The 26,507-nt window shown below is 44.5% G+C and overlaps 2 protein-coding genes across 3 annotated transcripts; one reads left to right on the top strand and one right to left on the bottom strand.

The window, feature by feature from the left end:
- The first annotated feature begins 1,249 nt into the window (after window positions 1–1,249).
- Window positions 1,250–4,615, top strand: LOC135257974 (peroxidasin homolog). 2 transcript variants are annotated; one of them, XM_064341182.1, is made up of 4 exons: window positions 1,250–1,410; window positions 1,970–2,245; window positions 2,798–3,061; window positions 3,393–4,615. In XM_064341182.1, exons 2-4 carry the CDS (start codon window positions 1,993–1,995, stop codon window positions 3,503–3,505), a joined length of 630 nt encoding a protein of 209 aa, XP_064197252.1. In that variant the 5' UTR covers window positions 1,250–1,410; window positions 1,970–1,992; the 3' UTR covers window positions 3,506–4,615. The 2 variants fall into 2 exon arrangements, with proteins under 2 accessions (XP_064197252.1, XP_064197251.1); XM_064341181.1 differs by lacking the exon at window positions 1,250–1,410 and adding an exon at window positions 1,461–1,648 and having other exon boundaries at window positions 3,393–4,610.
- A 5,278-nt stretch (window positions 4,616–9,893) lies between these two features.
- LOC135256845 (MAP kinase-interacting serine/threonine-protein kinase 2-like) lies at window positions 9,894–26,463 on the bottom strand. The gene is made up of 14 exons (XM_064339043.1): window positions 26,308–26,463; window positions 25,479–25,683; window positions 24,975–25,062; window positions 24,493–24,594; window positions 24,060–24,157; window positions 21,264–21,343; window positions 20,665–20,738; window positions 20,435–20,539; window positions 20,275–20,330; window positions 20,040–20,135; window positions 15,292–15,486; window positions 15,007–15,171; window positions 14,857–14,897; window positions 9,894–14,316 (listed from the first exon to the last, which is right to left on the bottom strand). The coding sequence occupies exons 2-14, from the start codon at window positions 25,527–25,529 to the stop codon at window positions 14,037–14,039; spliced, it is 1,431 nt and encodes a 476-aa protein (XP_064195113.1). The 5' UTR covers window positions 25,530–25,683; window positions 26,308–26,463; the 3' UTR covers window positions 9,894–14,036.
- Window positions 26,464–26,507: the final 44 nt, after the last annotated feature.

Below are 26,507 nucleotides of genomic sequence, written 5' to 3'. Positions count from 1 at the left end.
TGCACTTAAACACATGTTCAGAAACCTAATTAGGAGCCTATTAATTCCGTCGTTAATTTGATCTGTTAAAAAATGTTACCTCATTTTAAGTGATTGTTTGCATATATAGTTTGCATATATAGTTGTTTTATATATATAGTATGTTTCAAGCTTTAATTCTAATTATGTAATGCTCTGCAAAACTAGTCTTCTAATGGCAGTGTTACACAATTCTCATAAAGTGTTTCTCCATTATCTCATAAACATATCAACATCATAGATAAAGACGCTGCAATATACTATGGTAGCTTGAAACAAGGGAATCAGGAATGGTTGTATGCCCTGACTTCAAGATAAAGTTTAAATATATGAATGTTATGTCATATTTACACAATAACAAGACAAGTTTAAGTTTATTTCAGTTTAAAGTGAATTTTCACAACAAGGTCTCAACACACCAAATAACTCAAGGAGTAAAAATAAGAATAAATTATTCAAACTTGAAACATGTAGGCTATCAAAAAGGTAGAAAATAGAAAACTGTCAACAAAGATGGAATTAAATATGAGCATTAGCACACAAATACTGATAAAAATTAAAACAGGGAAAAGCAGATAAAATTAATTGCTAGGTGTATTAAAAGATTGAGGTCAGTGGAGGGAGTTAGGTACAGTAAAGGATATATATGTGGGTTTTCAGTTTAAAATCGTGACCACTTCTGTTTGTCCAACCATGGCAGGAAGACATTTCATGAAGTAGGAGCTCTATAAAAGAAGGAAATGTACCCACACATGTATGTTTGTCTGGTTTTGAACTCACAAAGATTGCAGAGGTTGGTGGCACATGTAGGACTCTCTGCCGATGTACGCAGATGTGACAGATAACATGAAATCGTCAGGGAGAGTTTGCAACTAAATGAAGACACCTGGGGGGTTTTGTTTCACATTCGGTTGCATTTTTGTCTGTTTCCAGTCTGAACCCTTATTTGTTATTTAACAATTTAAAAAACCTTGAGGCTGCTGAGGTACATGCTGTGCGTACTCTGCGTACAACTGCTTAACTCAGAATGGTACCAAGAATGCTGATGCACACAGACTGGTCTTAAACAGAATGTCATCTAGAGTGGTTTGCCTAAATTTTCTGAAGGTTATCTTGTAAAGCAGGGTATTACATGTATCATGATGTGGTCATTTTGTTTGGTTTCTTCGGATATTAACTATTTTAAAATAATTGTTCTGATTGCGCATGATCTCTAATCCTTTCCCTTTTGCATCAGTGTTCCTAAGGAACTTCATAATGGATGCATTTCATAGGTTCCACTGCATTCACAGGTTGCTCATTACTACTTAGCTCTACTTTGGGGAACTACAGAGAAAGATAAGAAATGCAGCCAACTCAAGCTGATGTGGAAAGGAAGGCACCAATGAAAATGTAATCATTAAAAATGACCAATCAGAAAAATCTGTGGCGACAGCCGCCAGGACTGGCCTTTGTCATTTGTGTAGCTCGCTAGCTCATTTAGCCACTTCCTGAGTAAGTTTAACCTGAGTGATAGGAGATAAGGAAACAGTTGGTCCTGAATTAGGTAAGATGCAAGATCTGAACATACGTGTCAGCTTTTACACCCAACTATGGTTCCTATGGTCAGTACATTCATTCGTAATCAGCGGTAAGTACTGAAGAAAACAACATCCACAGTATCTCTTGAGCAGCCTTTTTATTATTAAACTCATGTCATTCTTTGGATATTATTACATCATTTTAATTGTTGTACAATCAGTTAATGACTGACTATTACCAAACCTAGTAAAATGATGTACCGGTTTTAATCAATGAATTACAAACAACCTTGAATGAATAAGGTAACTTACAGCTAAACATATTCTATTTGTAACATTAAATGTAAAGCTAAAAGATAACTGCACAGAATCAAAATGGCTTAGCAAATACTTATGTGTAAATGTGTGTATGCATGCATGTTTTAATACAGACAGCTGTGATGCCAAAATCAACATGGTCCGAGACGTATGGCAAGTGGGCATGGGCCACAACTTCACTCTGATATGCGAGTTTGTCTGCATCCCGCCGTCCAGCACTCTCCATTGGTACAGGGGTGCCAGCAGTATACTGAATCAGACCACCAACCAAACCAAGTTCACATTCCCTTTGCATGTGGAGAGAGCAGGGGAAAATCACAGTGGAGAATACTACTGCGAAACACACCCGCCAGTTGTCTCTAGCAACACTGTGTTCATCAGGGTGGTGGGTAAGCCAATAACCATCTTCATTATAGCAATGAAACCTACTCTGCAACAAGATGGCAAAACATTTAGTTAGTGTGAATGAAATTCAGTGAGTGAGCCTTTTTCTACCATGTGGAATTTTTAAAAATGCATCAGGTTGAATCAAAAAGTCTTTGTAAAACTATCAGGCTTCACTGTATGCTCAGATTTAAAGATCCTCATTCAAAGGTTTCCAAATAAGGCATAAGATGTTTTGGCATGCTGTCTACCTCAGTGAAACAGTGCAGGCCAGTTTGAAAAGCGACAATTGTGACAAAAGTAAGAATAATAAAACGAGTATGAAAATCATTTAAATAAATATTATCTATGATTTGTGTATAATATAGCCTACTGAGGTATTGCCAGAGGAAGAGCTTAATCACAAAAAACAGAGGCTTTGTCTACGCATCCAGGTTCGGCCAGGTATCACAACATCATTAGGAAAGATTGCACTTGCGCATAATTTGGGGTGAGCTGTCACGATATTATTGTGACGCTAACAATTCGTCTTTATTTTCATCTCTCTCACTGTGCAGATTTGTCTCTGAACGTGTCCAGCACGTCAGCGGAGGTGTTTGAGGGACAGACGGTCGAGGTGAACTGCACGGCCGTTTCACCTCTCAACGCTACTCTCTTCTGGGGACGCGGCGGGTGCGACGAACGCCAGAAGGTGAATGGCAGCGGGACTCTGCGGCTGTCCCCCGCTACCGCCCAGCACCGCGGAGATTACTACTGCTGTTCTTCCATTCCCACCCTCACCCCGCTCCACAGGTTCAAGAAGGTGCAGGTCACAGTACTGCGTGAGTCAACGCGCTTATCGTTCGCTTACTTTCGAGTAGCAGTTAGCATAATATCACGTCACATAAACCGTAAGCATGGTTTTTAGTGGATGGCGATTGGTTTGGATGTGAATAGACCTCGACGTTAACGTCAACCACGATTATTATGCTTGTTTTCTTTCAATCTGTGATTTCAATTCATTTAATCAAAAGTGACATTTTTTCTTGAATGTCAGGGGGAAACCTGCTGTTGCGTTAAAGCGCAAGGGCTCACACAATGTATCACTTTGTGTTTAGCATTGTCGGGTCGCGGTTACATCAGCATTCTTCTGTTATTTCCTTCCTTATTTAGGTCCCCAAGGTATCCTGCAGTGCCAGGTGTTGTGGTATTTGATGTGCAAAACTGGGATTTTCCTCCTCTTCTCCGCTGCCGTATTTATCTTGGCCTGCAGAGGGCAGTCCTAAGCTATAAAACCCAGAGCCCACGGGTATCTTGCATAAACTTGGTTTGTTCAGGAAGTGGCTTGCAAACCAACATTCACAAACACAACTATCCAAGTATATAGATATTGTGCTTCCATTAGATTCTGTATGTATTATCATTTGTGTCATGAAGTAAATGTGCATCTCAAAATGTTTTCAATTTTAAAGAGCAGTTATTCATTTAGACAAAGCATAGACTGCACATCAATAAAGAACAGTTCCTAACAATCCATCTGTGCATCAAATTATTAATGTCCAAATAATGTCAGGCTGCAATGAAATGTCCACAAATGTTTTAAACAGAAAAAACTAACCATGTTCAATAGCAATGCTATCTCTCATAAGAATTCATAAAATGTTGGGCCATCTCAGATACCTATCCCCAAGTTTAAATTAAAGCAAAATAATATGTACAAGATTTAGGTAAAGCATTACATACAATACTGAGACAACATACTTGTAATACTGTAATACTGAATTGAAGTATTTCATATGTTATGTAATTTGAGTCAATTTTGCAGTTTGAATGTCAGTTTGAGTCTTATCTACAGCTGAAGCATTGCCTTCCCTCTAACACATTTCCAGATACAATATTTCTATCACCTTCATCTGCCTGTCTCTTGTTTGCTAAATGAACAAGATCTTACAAAATGTGTCATTTCATTTATTAGCTTGAGACTAAGAACAAAGTGTTGATACTTGCGCCTTTGTCATTCCTGTTTTGGAGAGAACAGGGGTATCAGAAAATGATGTTAATTATTTCCTGACTTGACATACAGCGCAGGCAGGGTCTTTTCTGAAGTTAACTGTCCATGACCCTAGTACCCAGTGAGAAGTGAACTTGGGAAAATACTTTCTTACAAGGTTATTTTCCATTGTCTAAACATGCTTACTATGCTTACTGTGCATCCTAACCTGAATGCCGTATTCATAAATTCACAGATAATGCGCAGTGTCAAGATTGTTGTCTTCCAGAATCTGACCAATGATATTCCAGAGATATTCTTAAAAGGAGATTAGCAGGAAAAAAAAGGGAAATGAAGCAAAGGTAATTTCTTGGGGGCAATTAAAGAAAACAGATGCATTTACCAGGGCAAGATGAACAGATACACAGTAGATGGATGACTAGAAACTTCCTTCTGCCATTGGTACTATCTGATCAGATCTCTGATTTTCTAAAACGTGATCAGGTGACTGTGCTGTGAGTACATCTTGTGGTGCATTTTGTTTAGGCACCACAGTGTTACACACTTCTTCTATTGTGAAATTTTAAATGACAATATATTATTGTCTTTCATGTTGTCTACGTTGACTGGATGGGAGAGAGGTGTGTTATGTAGAGTCTGGATGAGGGAGAGATGTGTTATGTAGAGTCTGGATGGGAGAGATGTGTGTTATGTTGAGTCTGGATGGGAGAGATGTGTTATGTTGAGTCTGGATGGGAGAGATGTGTGTTATGTACAGCCTGTTGTCTAAGGCTTTGACAAAGAAAATGTAATGACAGAGGAGTAAGGAAGAGGACAAACAGATGCTCTCTATCACAGGCAGCAGTGTTGGGTGTGGCTGGCTGAAGAGAGAGCGTTGGTCACCAGAGCTAGAGATTAAAACAGACAGACTTAACGAAGCAATGAAGTCACTGCAACAAGATTCAGCAGGGAGCACCCTGCCAGCTGAAGCCCTCCCTGGGCGAAGCTATGGCCAAATAAGTCCCCTGGGACTCTCGGCCACTGATGCCACTGGCAAGATCAGGTTTCGAACCAAACCGTGAGGCGCACAAACGCATTGAGGTCAAGTGCTTCAGCTCTGCCTCAGCCACCAGGGTGCCCCTCAGAAGCCACATTTTAGCCCTTTTAATTATTACATTATTTTTTTACTTTCCTTTCCCTTTGTTTTTCAGTTAAACCATTGAGAAGAGGTCTGCTGACTAAAGAACTCGAAGTCAGACAGCCGAGCCTTTTCGCATGCACTGTCACCAGTAAAGAGACCGGAGGCAGACACAGAGACCAGATAAGTAGAAATTCAGACAGATAGACAGACAGGTTACTGCACAGCTTCAGATACTTGAAGGTTGAGATAAAACGTGCACAGCCCTGAGGATATGACTCACACTGATAAACAGCTATGCTACTGCGGTCAGTCCAATAACAACAATGCAGAAGCAGAAAAACTTCACTTCAATCGCCACCTAAACTATTTTCACATGTGTTTTTGTAATATACATGCATTTATGTGCTATAAAACTGAATGTTGCTATTAAAGGGTTAGTCTGTCATCAGATCCACGTTGGATTTCTTAGATGTTTGGAAAATTCCTTTTCTGAGGTTTATATCCTTTGAAAACTTTGATATTTGCATCTTAAATCATTTAGATTTATGGTGCAAATTAGTGATGTGATTAAATAGAGACACTTGGTCCATGGCACAAGTATGGTACGACACAAAACAACAAATGAGTACATTCAGCAGTTAAGAAAAAAGAAAACAAATGTGAATGTTAAATTGTGGGTTGAACTGTCATTTTAAGGGGTCTGTACTCCATTGTACTGTTGTCAGGTTTAAAAAAAAAAAAAGTAATTTAATTACATTAAAACAAGCAATATGCATTACATAAAATAGTCTTTAAAGGAGATTGTAGTTCAAGTATTATTTGATAATCAAGAAAATTATCAAATAATATATATGATAATCATTGCCACCCTCAAAATTTAAGAGCATGAAAATACAAAGATTTTGATTTATCTTTCAAAATTGGACAAGCCTAGTGCATAAATAGGAATATAATACTGTGAATATAATTGTGTTACTTAATCATCATGGGAGCAGGATGGCATTTTACTCAAAAAATAAACTTAGCAGTAGTACACCGTTTGTCTTGGTAATGGTACTGGACTTTTCAGCAATGTAATGTGGTTACATTGCAGTTCCAGTTTCCCTTTCACTGTTGAAACCTCCACCACCCTGGCATTAGTAGTGAGATGAACACACTGGAGCTTTTCTGAGATAATAAATGGTGATTTGGATGCTTCAGTGGGTCTCCCAACTACACTGGCAAAAGTGAGGACTCTCAGACTATACCAGAATCTGAGCACAGCATTGGAATGAAAACAGTCTCAAACGGATATGATTTATTGCCAAACGCAGCATTCTGTACTTGTGTGTGTTTTTGTTTCATCCCCGTCACAACCAGTGGGTGTGCCCCAGTTACCTCACACGGTTCATAACCCATCTTGTGACCAGTCAAAACTACCCTCCAACCCACAGCTGTACAGCATGACCTACTTCAACACCCACTGTATACCTCAAATAGTAACCTTCATCTTTCACCTCCTGCAGAAATGGATTTTGTGCTGGTTTACAATCACCAAGCCAGTCCCAGCTCTTCATAGCGCATACTAGAAAGCCAGCTTACACCTCCAGAGGAAATGCTCAGTTAAAATGGAGGGCAGCACCAAGTTATCAGAAGACAACATGACTGCAGCCTGGTGTGCCATGCCATTTGTACATAAGTGAACAGCATTGCACCAGAATGTCAGATTGCAGAGTTTGCTGTGCAATTAATTGTGAACAAATCATATATTTAACACAATCAGATTAGTCAAATAATGACAGCAGTGTTACTGCGAGTATTGATAACATATCATGACTATCCAAATAAAATTTTTAATTAATACAACTAAGAAGAGGAAGCATTTGTAACCTAAAATATACATTTCCTAACATGCCGTCCTATTAGCCTACTACAAGGGAACACTGCCCTCTAGTGTAAATATAACATACATGTAGTACAGACATATACATTCTATAAATTCTCGACTATTCGAGATTACATCTTTAGAATTTAATTGACAAGTCTATACAACCATTTTTTCAGTCTGACAATTGTAGTATATATGATACTGAGCATATATCATTATGCATGTGATACTCGGAATTCATGTCAGGTTCTTTTGAGAATCTTTATTCATGTTTCCTTTTGGCTGGACCGCAACATAAACCCTATAAACGTGAATGTCTGTGACTGACTGAGTGACTGAGTGATGAAGTTACACCATTGGTCGGCCAAGTTATGAAGTTACACCATTGGTCGCCGGTCCAGCCATATACTAGGTTTTGACCTGGTCTTGTTTCTTTCTACTCTAGCTGATCTTATTTTTTAAAAACTCAGATTTCATATTTCTCCACATCCAGAATTAGTACCAACCTGATATTTTAGTCAATCTTTTTACTGTTGCAGTGTGTCACGAATATGAAGTCAGTGTGTAAACATGAGATCAGAGGATACCAAGTTAATAGGCCTCATTCACAAAACTTTTCTTAAATTATTCTTACTTTGTTCTTAAAAAACTTCCCACAAAAAATTTCTAAAAATGAAAAAATATGGGATTTAGGACACATGTGCAGACCTTTGTATTTGTGCATATTCCGGGTGTATGAGATGATGAATGTTGCCTATTTGTGCAATCCTGCTGTATGTGATTAGCATAAGGAAATGGCCATGAACAAACACAGATAAGAAAAAATGATGAATGACAAAATGTTCTTGGAAATATTCTTACACACAGTTTGCGATAAATGTGATCGTACACGTTTCATGAATGAGGTCCAGATGACTTTCTCATCCTTCATATCTGCTCAGCATTACTTTAATTTTCACCACAGGATACGAAAAGTATGGTATGACACATTACATTACAGGCATTTAGCCGATGCTCTTATCCAGAGCGATTTATACAGCTGGATATATAGTGAAGCAATGCTTCAGACCAATTCCTTACCCATTATACTACACTGTCACCCCTGACAACTGTCATTTTAAGAGGTCTGTCTGTACTCCATTGTACTGTTGTCATATTTCTTTATTCTTATTTTCTTATTGCCCTAAGATTAAAATAAGCAATACAACATTACATAAAATAGTCTTTAAAATCGATTGTAGTTCAAGTAATTTACTAAAATAATAATATGATAGTCATTGTTGCCCTTTTGGTTCAAAATTGGACATGCCTAAAATATAAATAGGAATAGAATACTGTGGATATATTTGAGTAACTTAATCTGGACGGGGCTGGAGGGAATTTTACTCAAAAAATAAACTTAGCAGAAGTGCACTGTTCACCTTGTTAATGGTTCCGGACTTTTCAGAAATGTGGTAACATTGAAGTTACAGTTTCCCTTCCACTGTTGAAACCTCCACCACCCTGGATTTAGTAGTGAAATGTACACACTGGTGCTCGTCTGTGGTAAAAAAATGTTTCAGTGATTTCTGTGATGCCGAAAAGTTCTTGGAAACGTCCTTAGACACCGTTTACGATCAAATGTGATCGTACATGTTTCGTTAACGAGGCTCAACGTCTACAAGCAGCCGGATGTACGTCTCTTTCTTAATATCTACACTGCATTACTGTAATTTTCACCACAGGGTGGCGATATACTATTAAAAACGCGTTTAAACAACCCTATTTAGCCGTACAAGGTATTCGTCAAATTATTTCAACTACCACTACTAAAGCTTTGAATGTTGCGTTTCATTAACACAATTTCATTTAGAAACTGCCAATTGTATTTGGATTTTCGATTTTATCCCTGCAGTATGCTTGCTGAATGGTTCTAATAAATCATGGGTAGCTGTAGTGATACATGCGCTGGAATGGAGGGAAAAGTGTACTATTACAGCATGTACTGAGTGTGGATAAGGGCATGTGTACATATGATCACAAGGGGGAAAACCCCCTCGTTCGCGTGACACTCCCTCTCTCACACACACAGCTAAACACCAGACAGGAATGCAGTTGCTCTGATATCACCAGGGAGGCAGGGCCACTGCCCTTGCAGCAGGTTGCATCAGTTTTACAGTGGCGAGTCATTTTCCATTTAAACCAAAACATACATTTACTCGGTCGCATCATCGCTTTAATTACATATCCAATTATAGGCAAACTTGGTGGAAACCCGTTTCGATGACTCGGCGTGTGTAGGGGTGCATTGTACATTGCCCTCAATGTATCTGCTCTAAATTACTCACGTGATGCGCTCAACGTGCTTTCCTGGGTCACACTTAATCAGAGAAAATATTTTTAAGAATAGTAGTTTACACATTATCAGTAGGCTTGGAGATTAGCCTTCAGATCACCTGAGCCGCTTCAGTTACCGGATTGGCGCACACTAATCAGCGGCTGGCGTATATTGCTAGAGCGAGCTGGCACGTTTCCACGCAGGCACCTTCCCAGAAAACAACGTGTGAGCAATAGCGCATGTGCGGCAGAAAACGCACGGGATCTTATCCAAACTTGGAAGCCCTTATCGCCAAAGGCACGCGCGTGTGAAACTCCCAAGTGTGTCTCAGGGAAAACAGAGAAAACAAACCAGGGTAATGGTGGTTCAAAGCCTTTTTTTATTTAAAGTCTCAGAAAAATACAATACAAAATTCTGGCAACAGCGGTCTTAAGAAATTTATCTTGGAGTGACCTGCCGTCAGTCACGCGGTACAGTAAAGTGCTTGTTGAATCGCTGTGAGTTAGGCATAAGTTACATTTCCTTCTCCAATTTCTGCACAATGGATGCCTTTGGAAATTGGGGTGTAGAGGTAGTGGGGACATAGCAATAGAGCTAGACACAAAAGGGGTATTAAATCTTTGAAGAAGGGCAGGCCTCAGACAATGGGAAATACAGACAGATATCACATTAAATAATAATAAAAAAAACTTTTCTCTGTCCAGATCATAGTCATAGAAAGGTTTGAAAAGCTCTGAAATATTTCAGTTGAAATCCTGGCTGCTGTGTACAAGGAGACAAAGGGGCACGGTTCTTTATTTGGGGTGGCAGACTTACACCCTGCAAGAGGGCTGTGTCACTTATAATTTCCCCTGCATTTCACATTCTGCTAAAGCATTCACTTTAACTGTGCCCAGTTACATAAGGAAACACCATATAGTCTGTCACCTATTAATACAGTCGCCCTCACCAGTTCTACCCTCCTTCAGAAAATTATTTGGACCAAAATAAATTAAAGTACAGGAGGGTCTTCAAGAGGGATCATCTCTATACTTTATCATAAAACAACCAGAAAAGAACGTCTTGTGAGTGTCTGGGGGTGTAAATATTGAATTTTTAAGAAGAAAAATAAATCTTAAATAAAAACAACCAAAAAGCAATTAAACCAGCTTGTGCTTTTTATGTCAGATTTTTCGGCTGCTTGGATATTTGTTTGCTTACAAGGTAGTTTCCAAAAAACGAGGAAACAAGTGCTCATGCGTACTTCAGAAAAGTCTTACTATAAGACATAAACGACCCATAAAGATGCACCTGTATAAAGATTACAAAAAAGAAAGCAATTGGGGTCCTACCATTATCAATCACAGCTCCTTTTCAACAAAAGAAAGGGCAGCATCATTAGTTCATGTACCACACCAAAACACTGATGCCACCGCTAGCCAGAATAGTCTGCTCGGGAAACTAACATTTTAACTCCTCGATGACCCCGAAAGACACTTTGGCCTAAACCATAAAGGATTTCACGATGACCTAAAAATGCGCTTTAAGCAGTATCCCAAATATATGACTAACGTGCATGTTTTGTGGCGATACATTGAAACGAGGAGAAAACTAGGTTCTGCCCAAAGATAACTGCCCATTTTCCACTTAAAATCATAGTAAAACCAAAGATTTGCCTTGGAGATTTTAGCATTAGATCGAATTTTTTTTTGTTTGTTTTGTTTTTCGCTTCAATTTCTTTCTCCGCCTTTCTCACATACTCGCAATGCTTCACAGCCCCATAATGCAGTTCAAAAACATGAACCATTTAAAACCGACAACTTTTTTAAAAAAGGAAAATAACATCCGGTCTTCCACCCGAACAATTACACAACAGCATTGGCTTCAGAATAAAAGTACAAAATAAAAAGCTAAATAAACAACCAAAAATAACAGCAGCGTGGCACAGTTTGAATTCGACTTGGAGTTAACCACAGACAAAATAAAGGTAAACATCTTTCTTACAAAAAGAAAAAAAAAAAAGCTTTTGTATTCAGATTATTTTCCTTGGAGTCTTTCCTGGAATGCATTTTTATATATTATTCTTACTGCCAATACCTCTGCTTTTCTGTTTCTACATTTGAGTTGTCTGTTATGTAGTTAAAAAGACTGTCAGAAGAAATTGAGGTCTGGCAATTTAGTTTCCTTTATGAAGGAACACTCCAGAACATTCTGGGCAAAACTCCACCAATCAGACCCTTTTTAGTCTTTGTAGTAGAACTGTGCGTGTTGGGGGGGGGGGGGGGGGGGGGGGGTTCACAGGGGGTTGTTTCAGAGCCAAATCAGCCCTGATCTAGAACTAAAAACAATTATTGGCCCATGACTTGGTCCAAATGTGATTTGGTCCTGGATAACAGGCAAACAGGGCTTAAGAAACACCCCCTCAATTATACATATGTGCTCTTCCCTAGAAACAAGAACTCTGATAGGTTACTCCATCAGCTTTATTTTCCTTAACACTGTTCAGTGCACTGCTTACAAGCTGCAGATGGATGTGAATTAAATAGAGAATGGACGGGAGTGGGGTCCATCTCAAACGCTTTGTTTCGGCAAACTTATCGGGGAAGTTTTCGTCATGGATACAAAAGGGCAAAGGATTTTGCATGCCCGTTCTTTAAGTGAAAAGAAAGTCTCTTCCCCTGGCTGGGTTTTACCTCAGGGGCTCATGAACACTTAAGACAAATTTTAAGACATTCAGCAGAATATTGCTGGTCTTTCTTTGTGCGCTGTTGACAACCATTGCCATGACTCTTACAAACCACCCCTCTGACTTCAGTCATGGACTGCATAGGCAATACAAGGCAGTACAGTAGCTTTATACATTTTTTTTTTTACAAATGGCTTGTGATTGGCTTTTGTCTCATTTCCAATAATTACTCAGAATATTAACTGTGTTGGGGGGGAAAATGAGACTTAAACGATAACGGAAAGCCATAATCGTGGTTGAAGCACGTAACGTATACAGCGTATATCACTGTAATACCCTGGGATGTGTTCAAGTGGCTCGCTAGTCCTGTACTGCCGGCCGAAGTGCCCACGACAAAACGAAAATTAACGGAACTCTGGGAAACGGAGAAATTCTATCACAGGAAAGACTCGCCGGTTTCCTCGCGCACCTTTCCTCGGATCCGTACACCCGGCGTGCCGAGAACTCTCTCGAGTTTCACAATCAAAAAAAAAAAAAAAAAAATCAGCCGTTTTCGTGTGAGAATGCGCTAACGTTAACGTTGAGGCTCGCGCGATGCTGGGACGTTCTGAGAGGAGCCCAGGTGTTAGCACAAACCAGGCGGCCAGCTTGCGCATCGAGTCTTCTGTAAACAGACGGGCAGAGCTGTCGATAGCCTGTGAAGACTCGGGAAAGCAGGCTCGGTTCGAGTACATCCTTAATTCACTTAATGTCCCATTTTGCGTTACAGCTTTTCTCCATTGGAAGAAAAGCATTACGCAAGGTTCTCATTCTTTGGATTGTGGGTCAGCCCCAACGAAAACAGGAGAGAAGACAGTTCACTCTATGGGATTATTATTATTATCATCATTATTATTATTATCATTATTATTTTGTTTATTATTACTGTAGTATTATTTAAGTTTTAGTATTTGTTTTTGATTGGCCCAGGCCATATGGGATATCGGAGATATTTCTAGAAGTTTCTGACCTGTTCAATTTACAAAAGCTTGTTTTGGGGTCATTCTAAAGGACTATAAATAGTTGGGTAATATATAAAGACTATATTACTCAATTATTTTTCAAAAAAACAAAAACAAAAAGACCCTTAGTAAAGCCAGCTTGCCAGTTTAGACGGGAACTTCCAGAAATATCTGAAATACCCTTTGTTGCACATAAAAACAGTCTGGACCATTCAAAAACATATAGTAAAATTTCAATAACTTAATTGAAACCCCGGAGAGTGAACAGCCATGGATTCAGCCCTAGGAATCTGGGCACTCAGAAAATCCCAGCAACACAATGGCATGGGAAGGCAACAGTGCTGTCAGCCAGCCACCCAAATTCCCTGCTGAGTCAAGGCCAAAAGGTTCTCCTTCATCCCAACGATTGCATAAGAGTGTATGTGTCTGCGGATGGGAGTCCATGCACGTACATACAAGCAAAGAGAACATTCCTGAAGATTTTGCAAGATTCGTTTCCTCTCCCTTAAAATTAAATTCACAGTGGATCCAGTTATAAACACATGGAAGCAGCACAACAGGTAGTCCTTTGGTGTCTGAGCTCGCATTCATTTTTTTTTCCCTGCCTTCAACAGCACAAAAAAGAAAAAGAAAACCCCGCCCACAGTTCCAAGCCCCACCCCTCCTCGTGGAGCCCCGCCCCTCCAGTGTTTCTTAGCGCAGGCCGATGTGCTCGTTAAGAACGGTGAAGACCGCAGACTGCTGGTGGCTGGTGGAGGGGTTAGAGCGCCAGACTGAGCTCTCGTCTGGAGGGTGGGGAGGGGAGAGGGGATGGAGGCGGAGGCGGAGGTGGCCTCTCAGGAACAGTCCCCTACGACGACCAGGGGAGCCAGAAGCTGGTGCAGCTCGGAGGCGGAGACCGGCGCCCCCTTCAGGAGGCTGCTCCTCTGCCTGCGCTTGGCCAGCTTGGAGTTGGAAGGCGGGGAGAGGCGCATGGAGCAGGAGCTGGCCGTCACCACCAGGGGGCGCTGCTGCTGTTCCTCCTCCTCCTCCTCCTCCGTCTCGCGCTCGGCCAGCTGGCGGTTCACGGCCACCGCCTGCCCCGCGAAGAACGTCAGATCCTTGGCACTGCTGTTCCTGGAAGAGGGAGGGAGAGGGGGAGAGGGGCGGTCAGCGAGGATGGCACCAGTGTCCACCCATTCCTGAACGCCAAAGACCGAGCAGCGTCCATTACATAAGCCCAAGGCAATAAACCTCCACACAGTTGAGCTCTTCCCTAATAAGCCTAATTTATACTTCGTTGCACAACGCTTTCAGCCGGTGTCGGGTGACAAACGAAGGTGCAGCGCAACGTTCGTCATTTACCCTTCGGCGAATGCCGGCGGGGAGGGTTCTGTCATCTCTATGGTAACGAGAACTTCTGACAAATTGCTTACGTTTGTTAAAAATTAAAAAAAAAAAAAAATCACACTGTTGCAACAAAGTACGACAGTGTGTGCGTCATAAGAAAATTCCAGAGGTGCACAACACTGAGGGGAAAGTGACTTTTTTTCCCCCCAGTTGAAAACGTGTCATCTTCATGCAACCCCAGTTGTCCAGGGTCGTGCAACGGAGCATGAATTACGCCACGCGGACTGCGGGTCTTTAAAACTTCGTAGACGAAGCTCGCGCGCTCACCTCTGAAGCAAGTTGGACGTCGACAGGGTGTTGGGAGCACACTGAAGAAAGAGAGGGAAACACGCAATTAACAGGAAGTCAGTGCCGTTGCGTCACTGACGCGAGAGAGCCGAACGGCCCGGAGAGGAGGAGGCGTTAAGAGATGCTCACCCCCTTCACCCACGGGTGCTCCAGGACCTGAGCGGCGCTCAGCCGGTTCTTGGCGTCCCGCACCAGCAGTTTGGAGATGAGGTCTTTGGCGCCGGAGGAGACGTGGGCCCAGTCCTTCTCGGGGAACTCGTACTTGCCCTCCTGGATGCTCTCGAACAGCATGTTCTGGGGAGAGACGCGGGGGGGAGGGGGGTTGGTTAGGCCGATGTGCGACGCGGCAGTTGAAAGCCGGTTTTGGGGGGGTGTGGAGCGGGGTGGGTGGGTGGAAGGGGGCGGAGGGTTTACCTGGCAGGCGGTGCAGGGCTCGCCCCACTCCCAGCCGCAGTTGCTGCCGCAGCGGCCCACGAACGGCGGGTAGCCGCTCAGCATGATGTAGAGGATGACGCCCAGGCTCCACAGGTCGCAGCGCTTGTCGTAGATGCTGGCCTCCTCACTGAAGGCCTCCACCACCTCGGGGGCCATGTACTCAGCAGAGCCGCACTGGGGAGAGAGGGGGAGAGAGCCGTGAGCCGCAGAGCTACGCTCACACGCAGGAACACATACAGTAAACACATACACACACACTCAGTAACACACAGTCCCTCTCACTCACACACACACACACACACAGTCCCTCTCACACACACACACTCTTCTCTCTCACACACACAGAAACACAGACAGAGAGGGATGAACTGCTCAGACCCACAGATGGGCGTCCCCCCCCCACCCCCGCACCCAGACGTTACACAGTTACACAGCGAGGACTGAACCGGCTCCGCCGCTCTGACATGTCAGCAGCTTAAAAACTCCCATTAACTGCGTCATGCGGGAAATCGGCCCACATGCCTATCTGACTGCAGAGAGGAGAGGCTGCCTCTGAAAGGCAACAAATCAGAGAGCCTGGGCTCCAAGCAGACATTACATAACACACACACACAGAAAAACACACACACGCGCACACACACAGACAGAAAAACATACACACCCACACACAGAAACACAGAAAAACATACACGCACACGCACACACACACACAGAAAAACACACACACACACACACACACACACACACACACACACACAGAAAGACAGGAATAACTACACATGCTGAAACACACACACACACACACACACACACACACACTCAGGGCAGTGGAAAAACACTGGGGCCCAAAGTGGGTCAGCAGTTCAGGGGGGCAGAGCGGGTTTAACTAGCCTGTTACTAATTTACTGCGCTGTTCCACAGAACGGTCTCCTCGGGGAGGGAGGGGGCCGCTCTAATCAGGCCCCGCGCATTCACATCCTGCGTCTGGAGATTTCAGCTGCAAACACTGCGCGCTCCCAGAGACGCAGCCGCGGCGCCAGAGCCGCCATTCAGACACCGCCCGCGGTGTTCACTACACAGGACCTTAACTCGTACGAACCAAAGCCCAAAACCATGGCTGCGCGATAGCCGCTAACGGCTAAGCGCTAACGGTGGAAGGACACCGCAAACTGGGCCTCTAATGGGCTCGAAGAGACGCAGCGGTTTGCGAGGTGAAAGCAGGGCTGAGAAAAGGTGCTCGGGTGCACCGCGGGCGCCTCCTCCTTGTTCCTCTCCCTTCCGCCGCGCCCTTACGTAACAGCGTTGCGCAACGCCGCGAGCGCCAACGGCCAGACAATGCGCCTACTGTCGCTTGGCCCCGGTCCCCGCAGACGGTGGCGCCGCGCCACCTTCCCCGCGACGGCTCGTGAATGTTCTGCTTATGAACGCGGAGGCACCGATGTACCTTACGGCATGAAGCTAGCCAACATCCTACACACCACATAAAGCCAGCCTGCAAATAAAACATAGACCTTACAGATTACAGCCTGCCTGCAAATAAAACATAGACCTTACAGATTACAGCCTGCCTGCAAATAAAACATAGACCTTACAGATTACAATCAGCCTACAAATATAACATAGACCATACAGCTTACAATCAGCCTACAAATATAACATAGACCATACAGATCACAATCAGCCTACAAGTAAAACAGACTGACAGATAACAGCCAGCCTACAAATAAAACCTACTGTAGACCTTACAGATTACAACCCAGCCTACAAATAAAGCCTAGACCTTACAGATTACAGCTAGCTTTCAAATAAAACCAAGACCTTACAGCCTCCAGCCAGCAGACTCCATATAAAGCAGGGGGACAACATGAGAGGCTGTGTCTCCATTTTCTTACATAAAAAAAAAATAATAATAATAATCAGTTAATCCACGCATAACCTGGATGAGGAAGAAAGGCGGCGGCGGTACAGGACGCAGAAGGGGCGGGGCCAGATGGCAAACCCGTGAGACGGGACCCGGCCTTGCGTCAGCCCGGAGGGCGCAAACGGCTGACGCGGGCGGAATCGGCGGCCCGGGGCTTTTCCTGGCTGGCGCACGTGACGGGCGCGCCGCGGGGCCCCGCTTCCCCCCCACGGCATCTCCCGTACTGCGGCCCCACCCGCATACAAACCCCCCCGCCCCCGACCCCTACCCGACACGCGCTCAGGAGGAAACGGACTGCATGTGCTATCGATACCGCCTATAAATCACACTACCGCATTTAACCCTGAAGAACAGGCTTTCCGGAATGTTCTCAAAACTCTAAGCCAGTGTTCTAGAACCCCATCGCTTTCTATTACCAGTAGTGACTGTTACATCATCATCAGAATGTTCAGTTAAGAATGTTCTAATGTCATATTCGTCATCTCACACAGTTAAGGGTCAAAATAGTTGACTTTTAAAAATATCAAGAAAACAAAGGCTGATCATACCAAATGTGTGTGTATATAAATGTATAGACATTTTAAAAGTTTAGCATATACCATATTTTACATACAATATTTTATACAAATTTTTAAAAATACACAGCAAAAATGGTACTCTAGTTTTTTTTTTCTCTCTTCTCCATAACTAGATGCCAAGATCTGACAAAGTGATAAGATGGACTGTGTGACTAAGCCCTGGACAAACAGCAGCAGGGCACATGGTCAGGTCTGGATGGGAGCACCCCATCCCAGCTCCCTCCTGCCGGCCCAGCCAATCAGCGCGCAGTTGCTAGGTGGGGGAGGGGCCTCGTAGAATAGCCGATCGGTCTTTGTAACATAACAAAGAAGGAGGTGGGGGGGGGTGTGCATACGTTCTCAAATCTGGAGAGAAAGTGGGTGGGCAGAAAGGCAGCCAATAAAAGCGCTAGCCTGCGACGAATCACTGGAAAGCAGTTCAGTCCTGGCATATTTAAGGAGGGGGGGGTTAGTGAAGTTTCAAGAGGAACGGCGTCTTGCGTAAGGACAAGGAAATTACAGTACAGCCTCTGCCAGCTATGGTTTCTCCCTTAACCCTTTAAGGTGTAATGCAGAACATCGCTAACATATGTTATAATGTTCAGAACATTCCAATACTGACGTAACAATCAGTACTAGCAACTGAAAGCGATTCTAGAACACCAACTAAATCTTTTTCAGAAAAAAATATTTAGAAAAAAAAAAAAAAAAAAAACGACTCTTCAAAGGGTTAAAGCAGCTGGGCCGGGGTCCACAGGCAGTTATTTGGCTGGAACACACGCTCGCGGTCTGCTTCGGGGAAAATCTGTAGCCCTCCCTGTTCGTTCCTCGAAAGGCTGCGGGGAGGACGAGCTTGTGTTCCGGAATCAGTTGGTTTGAGGTCCAATCAAAAATCTTCTCGAGCCACAAACGAAAATTCCGTTCGCAAAGCAACCGAAAACAAAGAAAAGTGGGCCTTAATCACAAAATGTACCTTACAGAAATGCTCATTTCAATAACCTACTTCCACAAAAGAGTTTAACCACCTCAGCAAATCTACACAGAATTATTTTTCCCTCACACTCATTGTGAAACTTGGTACTTTCCAGCAGCAGTGCCTTCTCCCTTACAAACGTTTAAATAAGCCAGGGGTGACCCGGCAGGTGCCAGATGGGTGGCGACTGTGCCCTGAGGCAAAGTCACTGGCGTGGTCCGTCTGTGAGCAGATCGAAGCGAAGGGTCTTCTAACCCTCTGAGCAAAACCATATTAGAACACGGGTGAGCTTTCCCCTTTACCTGCCTAATAAAACCCGCGGCATTCAAAAAAAACGCCGCTTGTGCCAGTTTGGGTTACGCAATACCTTATCTCTTCTGCTCATACAAAATATCCTGTGTTTACCCCCAACCCCCCACCCTCTCAGCATGCTTTGGTCAGTTACTTTGGATTATATGGGCAGACAGACTTTCTCCCAGGGAATTATTCTGCAACGGATTTTATCTCTCCCCACCCCCCCAAAAAAAGACGACTCGCCAATTTTTGTTTTTCAAGCCTGTGCGTGTCGCTGACCGGCAGAAACAGAACTAGGCGTGACGACCGAGCGCAATCTCGATCGGCGCGGAGCAGGAAAAAAAAAAACGCGGGGCGAAAACGAACGTTGGATTGCTTCTGGCAGCCTGAACGATCCCCCCCCCTACGGAAACGCCGCCTTCGACCCTGGCGGGTTTGCCGCGCTGGGCCAATGGGAGAGCTCCCCCGCGAGATGACAGCGGCGCAGCCCTGAACTGCATCAGCCAGCTCTCTCTCTCCCCGATAAGAGGCCCCTGTAAACATGCCTGTCTTATCTGCCGGGGGGAGAGGGGCCTCTGACCGCACGTAACCCGCGGCGCGGGTTCGAAGGCTTTCTGGAACGCTCTGCATTCCGCGTGACATTCCGTGCTCCGGGGCCAGGTTTCCTGGGATTTTTTAGACGTCAGAAGGGCACAGTGCGCGCAGTACAGTTCTGTGGGCAGGTCTGTCATGCTGTGGCAGGCCACAAAAATCCCCACAGGCTGAACAATCGGTCAAGGGGGCGGTACTGCAGCTGGCGTGTCAAGACTAAATCCACAATATCAACTATAGTAAAAAAAAAGCCATTTTTATGCCGTAACATACAATGTTTGGGCAACTTGAAGTACTAGCTCATCCAAACGACACAAAAACACGTGCACACAGTCGCATACACGCGCGCGCGTGCGCGCACACACACAGACACACAGACACAGACACTTACTGGAGTGAGGAGCTCTGGGGTGGAGATGGGCGAGCTGTCGCTGTTCAGCTTGATGCCGCTCCCCAGGTCGAAATCACAGATCTTCACAGGCGAGATCTGCGCGGAGGCAAAAGAGGAAGGCCAGAGTCAGAGCGCTGCAAACCTCCACTAGCACAAGCGCTCAACGATGAATCATCAGAAAACCAGAGTTCAGATGGACTCCCCCGACTGCATCAGAGGCGCCCGGTAAACTCACCCTGTCGCCGTGCTCGCATAAGATGTTCTCGGGCTTGAGGTCTCTGTGCGCCATACCTGCCAAAAAGAGCAAACCGTAAGTGAAACCGATCCCTTCGGAGAGAGAGCAGACCAACAGAAACAGATCCTTACGGAGAGCAGACTAAGAGGAGCCAGCTCACCTTTGTTGTGCAGAAAGTCGAGAGCACTGGCGATTTCCTGCACCACGATGCTGGCCTCCTGCTCGCTGAAATGGCGCCTCTTATGGATGTGCGTCAGGACAGAACCTTCCGGAAGGACAGACAAGCGCACGATTTACCAGTCTAATCCACAAGGCTTCACATTTTTGGAGGAAAGAAAAAGAAAAAAAAAAGAAAAAATTTTTTTTGCTAAATCGGTTATGGACACTCACCTCCCCTGAGCTTCTCGAACACCAGGTAGAACTTCTCCTCCTCCTCAAAGAACTCCACCAGTTCCAGGATGTTCCTACGGCAGGGGAGAAGAGGAGGGGACGTCAGGCAGAGAAACTCCCAACACTGGGAGTTGCACGTGCGACACACTTGTGCTCCACGCCTGCAGTGCAGGACTGCACGGCCAGCTGCAGATTATTTTGAGACACTGGCCAGGGTCTTTATATAGACACGGCCGCCTGAAGACCTGGCACTCCATCGCCTCGGCTACGGCGCTTCAGTCACGTACGCGCCGTTGCATCGAATGACAAACATCCTTTCTCGAGCCCTCGTTCAAGGCTGGCCCGCACGACCCTGGCTCTCTTCCCACTCGTGCAACTCAAACACAATACAAAGGACCCAACTGTATGTGGGCTACGCCAATTATGAGGCCTTTAGCGGCTATATTCAAAGTAAAAAAGGCATTATATCGGTGTGCATTATGTAACAGGGAAATGGCTCAATAGAAGCCCTCGACGGAGCACTGTGGAGGTCGCCCAAAATGAGTTCCTAATTAGCGTAGCACGTTTTAGCACGGAGCGCCGCTCGTTAGCCGTCGTACCTGTGACCCTGGCACTGGTAGAGCATCTCCACTTCCCTGAAGACGCGGCTTCGGCTGTGCCCCGGCCTCTTCTCGATTATCTGCAAAAGCAAGAGCTGGGACTTAGCGCCACGGGCGAGATTCGGGCACCAGGGCGTAGCCGGGGATCTGAAGGCCTCCGCAGCAGGTATGGCCAAGGCAGACACTGAGAATAAATTCACTCAAGGCTCTACACCAAATAACGTGGATTATCCTCTACTGGTGAACTATGGCTGGCTTCAGTAAAGCTCAGTTGTGTGCCAGTTCCCCAAACTCAAGCTGAACACCCATTCTGGCTGACCCACTTTGAGTTGCAGGATTTCCTGACAGGAAACCGGGACTCTGGTTCAGAACAGTTTGTGGGCTTAATGAGCTTTTGTGGAAAAAAACATTTCCCTACTGCAGAAGGAAGGGGAAATCCCTTGAATACTGAGGGACAATAGAATGTTACTAGCCCAAGTAACATCAACTCAAGGCAGTAACACTACTGCCCAGAGTGCAGTCTAGTCTGGAGCTCTGTGCGGAGCCAGTGGTCCTTGACAAAGTCAAGGGCGCCCGCCCAACCTGGAATAATCGCAAACTCGCAGCCTTGCTCTCTGGAGCGGCTCCCTCTCAGTAAACCCCTCCATTGTCTGAAGTGTGCGTGGCAGCCCTGCCTGCTAGCTGGACCAGCGCTGTCATTGTAAGCAGCCCAGAAAAAAGCAGCACAAGGCTCCCTGTGACTGGCAGACAGGGATCGCGCCTCTGCCTGCAGCGCAGCTCAGAGCTCAGATAGCACTATTGCTACTCCTACCGTTACCACTGCCAATATTCTACTGCTCCCGCTATTCCAGCGCTACCTCTATTCTACCGCTACCGCTATTCTAGCACTACTGCTACTCTACTGCTATTCTATCGCCACGGCTGCTGCCGTAGCTCTACTGCGTGCGCACTGTATTTCTTAAGAACAGCAGCAGCGAGTAGTGAACTAAGTGCTGCCGCCCCAGTGCAGCTGTGTGTGTGTGTAAGCACAGGGGCAGGGGGTGAGCGGCCACTGGAACGCAGGCTGTCGGGTGCAGGCAGGCCTCGCTGCGGCCCGTTTTGTTTTCGGCCACTCTGGCTTTTGTTCCCATTGACGCAGGGGGAGGGGAGGGGGATATCAGGACATCTGCCCTCTACCCTGGCCCAAATAAACACCCCAAAACCCCCCCCTTCTCAGCCCCCCATCCCAGCCTGACTCAATCCCCTCCGTATCCCCCCCCCCCGCCCTCTGTAATCCCCCTGACCCAGTTGCTCAGCCTAAGCTTGGAGTAAACAATTGTTGCTCAGTTCCACTGTACAACCCATATATAGATCAAGGCCATATGTAAATCAAAGCTAATTTAAAGCCAGACTGGAAACATTGCTTACAAACCGACTGAAGTTTTTTGCAGCGCCCTCTGACAATATTTATATGCCATATTCATTTCTAAGACGCATGGCACAAATTTGTAGAGAATCGCATTAAAATCGCTAGCACGATTCCCTGGAAATGCGCTAGAACCCTGTCGGTTAATGCAGAAAATTGATCAGACCACAGTCTGCAGAGAAATTGCAAGGATCAGTTTCCACTTCAGCAGAAAACTGCTGTGCTGCACTGGTCTACACATAGAGGCAGTATTTGGGAAAGAACTAAAAAAAAAAAAAAAAAAGAATGCTATTTTTACTGGTTGCACAATTTATTCAATTCTGTTCATAGGTGAAAAACAATCCAAAAAGGAATTTCCCAATTGGTAAATTGCTTTAGGCATGTGCAGTCAGACTCCAAGAATGTAAAATGGCCGCTCTTTAAATCCTTATCCAATTTTAAGTATTTGAATGGGAAAGCCGCACACAGACCCCCGGTCATGAGCTGTTTTTCCCTCTTCTGCCGAGCTTTGTTTTCTGGAATTGCTACCAGGACACGCTGTTCCCGCCACTGGAGGCCCTCCCATCGAATGAGTGATGAGGTGGGGGGCGGAGAACGCCGCCCCTCAAACACGATTGGCTCGCAAACGAGGGCGGCTGATATTTATGAAGGAAGTTTCTGTGCTGAGCTAGCATCGTGCATACACGCTGCTGCAGAACAACAAGGCCCGGAGTACGTGCACGAGCGCCTGCTCGCGCACATGCACCGTCAACTATAAATAAGGCAATTGGGAAGTGTCCAGTTGGGAACAAGCAGTGAAATTTATACTGTTGCCACCATAACCACATGTGTCAGTCCTTCTGCACCCTCATTTACAATTATGTTGCCTCCAAAAATAAAGAAAGGTGGACTCCTTCAGGCCTTTTGCCACACCATGAGATTCACTTTAAGGAGAAAATATCAAGTTCCCCATAAGCAGTGTTGCAAAATATTGCATCATATCCCAGAGTCAATGCTAAATACAGTTGGCAAAGCCGTACAACACGTGCCAAGACAGTTGTCTTCCACTCTCTGGTCAATTTTCAACACACCCTCGCCTGCAGACCAATGTGACTAGCCACTTACTGTAACATTCCGCTTCTACTATCAGGAAATGTACATGGGAGCTGATAAGAACATCACTTACAAAGAGGCCTTGGGAGATAAAACTCCCAACCTTCTATAGCTTAGAAGTCAGTACAAAACTTTGCAGATGACCTTCAAGATTACACTGCTCAAAACTAAACGCTTACAAACTAGCGCCAGCAGGATTTGAAAACACATTTAAGCACGAGATCAGGCATTAGGTCGCCACGTTTTTCAAGACACGGCTACGGTTTTATTTTAACTAGGAAACGGTAAGGGGATCATACCTTAACAGCATATTCTTTGTTGGTGATGAGGTTAATGCAGGTCTGGACTCTAGCATAGGCCCCTTCTCCCAGAACCTCCTCCTGCAGCCTGTACACATCTGAAAGAACAAACAACACAATTAGAAAACAGGCTCTGCACATTATAGTGCATCTGAGCTTTAGAAGACATGGGCTACAGAATAAGTATTGTCTGCACATTAACGCAGAGAGTTTTAACAGAGGGTTACGAGACCGCTCCATATGGCATGCAAACAGGCTTCTCAATAGATTACAGCTTTTTTTATTACAACATTTTATGTTGCATGTTCGCTGCAAACAACAGATCATAAACCTATAAACCTACTGCCACTTGGTTGAAATGGGTGCCAGTTTGGGGAATGGCTTTTTTTTTTTTTTTGGTGGGGGGGGGGGTGGGTAGGGGGGGAGGACTTGCCTTCGAATCGTCCAGAGAAGCTGTCGGTGGCCCTGCACCTCTTCTTCTTCTTGTTTCTCTTCTTGGCGTCTGGGATGTCAATAGGCTGGCTGGATGGCATGTCTTTGCAAAAAAAAAAAAAAAAAAAAGACAATGGATGAGATGTTGACAGAAAGCTTAGAGGAGGGTAAAGTTTATTTTTAAAGAAAAAGCAAATGCCTCACACACAATGTCACTGGCTGGCAGTCTTAAGTGGAATTCCTGAGTTGGGTTGGTTTGTTCAAACAAAGTGGGTCTAAAAAGCCCCTAACAATGGCCCATGACCTATTCACTACATGCTCCTATGAAACACGATTAAAAAAATGGAAGATCATGCTCAACTCTGTTTGAACCATGACATTTAAAACCTGACACATGCACCAGCCTCAGCCACATGTAGGATCACCTTCTCAGCTGTTGCTGATGTATAAAACACAGCTTCTAAAGCAGAGAGAAACACTAACCAGGTCTTGTGGGGCAATCAAAATTGAAGGCTGACTCAAGGAGATGGGACCCGGTTTTGGAGAACTCAGACTCAAAAGGGTTTTGACCCTAAAGAAAAAGAAAGTAAAAAGAAAACTCTTTAAAGCTATCACTCCTTGCACAATGAACACAGAATATCACAACTGGTACTACAGAGAACTTTTGATTGCAATTTCACTTCTGACTGCACAAGAAACCTACAAAGAATTACTTTGGGGGTCCTGATTTACCTTAGAAAATTAAGCCCAAAAGTTTCCAAGATAAAATCACTTCTCTCAATCACCTCTTGACATATCCTAGCTATAGTTACACCCGAGTAACGTTACTGCTATAATAAATTAGGGTACGTGAGCCAGAAGAGTAACACACACTTGCGAATCTAGAAACATCCATCACCTACCCATTTAACCAGTACAATAAAGGAAGTACACTGAAAGGCATTGCATAATTCACATAGCAAACAAACAAGCATAGGGAGAACTCACCTTAAAGGAGCGGTGAAATCCAGTGATTTCGGTAATTCTATTCTGAACCATTTTGTATATTGAGATCAGGGTCTCTTTATGGCGGCAGCTGCAGCGTGGGTGACAAAACCTGCACTTGCTCCGAAAATAAATATTTCAGAGGGACTGCAGAAATGTTCCCAGCGACGTCTGGACGATAAATATTTGGGATGGTTTAACGGGATTCCTGTAGACATTCAAATAAAATCAAGTTACCCCAAATCATTAGCCAGCCATTTCAACCAAATACCTGTCTAAACAACTTAACTAGCTATTCGGTAAGCTAAATAATCATGCAAAGGACTACTGTCAAAACATGTGTAACAGTGCTATCTAGTCCACTCCTAGGTTTGATGCAATACCCACTGCATTTGCGTATTTAGCCAGGACTAACTAGTCAGCTATGCGTCAGCTAGCTAGCTAGCAAGCCAGAAACTTCGAAATGCTTCGTTAAAAAAGCTAACGATAAGTACACTGTTTTATCGCTGAAGAAAGTTGCTTGACAAGTGTCTTCTTTATCGCGGCTTTCTTTGTTGGCTGACATGGCTCGTTATCTTGCTAGTTAGTCAGCTAGCCTGATAAGTGCTAACTTCGACCAGTAAACACTGTCTAACGTTAGCCAATTAGCTATTGTACTTCGTCCCATTCTCTGTCGCACTGACTGTCGAACATTCTAGCAGCTTGGTAAACTAGCTACCATAGCCTAGTTAGTTTCCCTACTTCATATGCCTAACCCACATCATCAGCAACAAAAGCCTAAATCGGCCAGCTACCTACATTTACCGACTATAGGAAAATATTGTTTCCTCACCCCGCCGCTACCCTTGTTGCTCCAGCCTTAACGCCGTTTGTTCAACCCACTGCTTAGAATCCGCAGATGGTGAAGATTACGAACACGATTCAATGTTATGGAAGCGCCGCAACCAAGCTGAAAAGCTTTTATATAATCTCTCGTCACATTTCCCACCCACTTCTCTGCAGTTAACCCAGCCCCCTTGCCAGTAAACACAG

Source organism: Anguilla rostrata, chromosome 6 (assembly GCF_018555375.3).
Source record: "Anguilla rostrata isolate EN2019 chromosome 6, ASM1855537v3, whole genome shotgun sequence".
In the NCBI taxonomy this organism is placed as follows: Eukaryota; Metazoa; Chordata; class Actinopteri; order Anguilliformes; family Anguillidae; genus Anguilla; species Anguilla rostrata.
The sequence above is the reverse complement of the archived record's forward strand: the minus strand, read 5'-3'. Positions and strand labels throughout refer to the sequence as shown.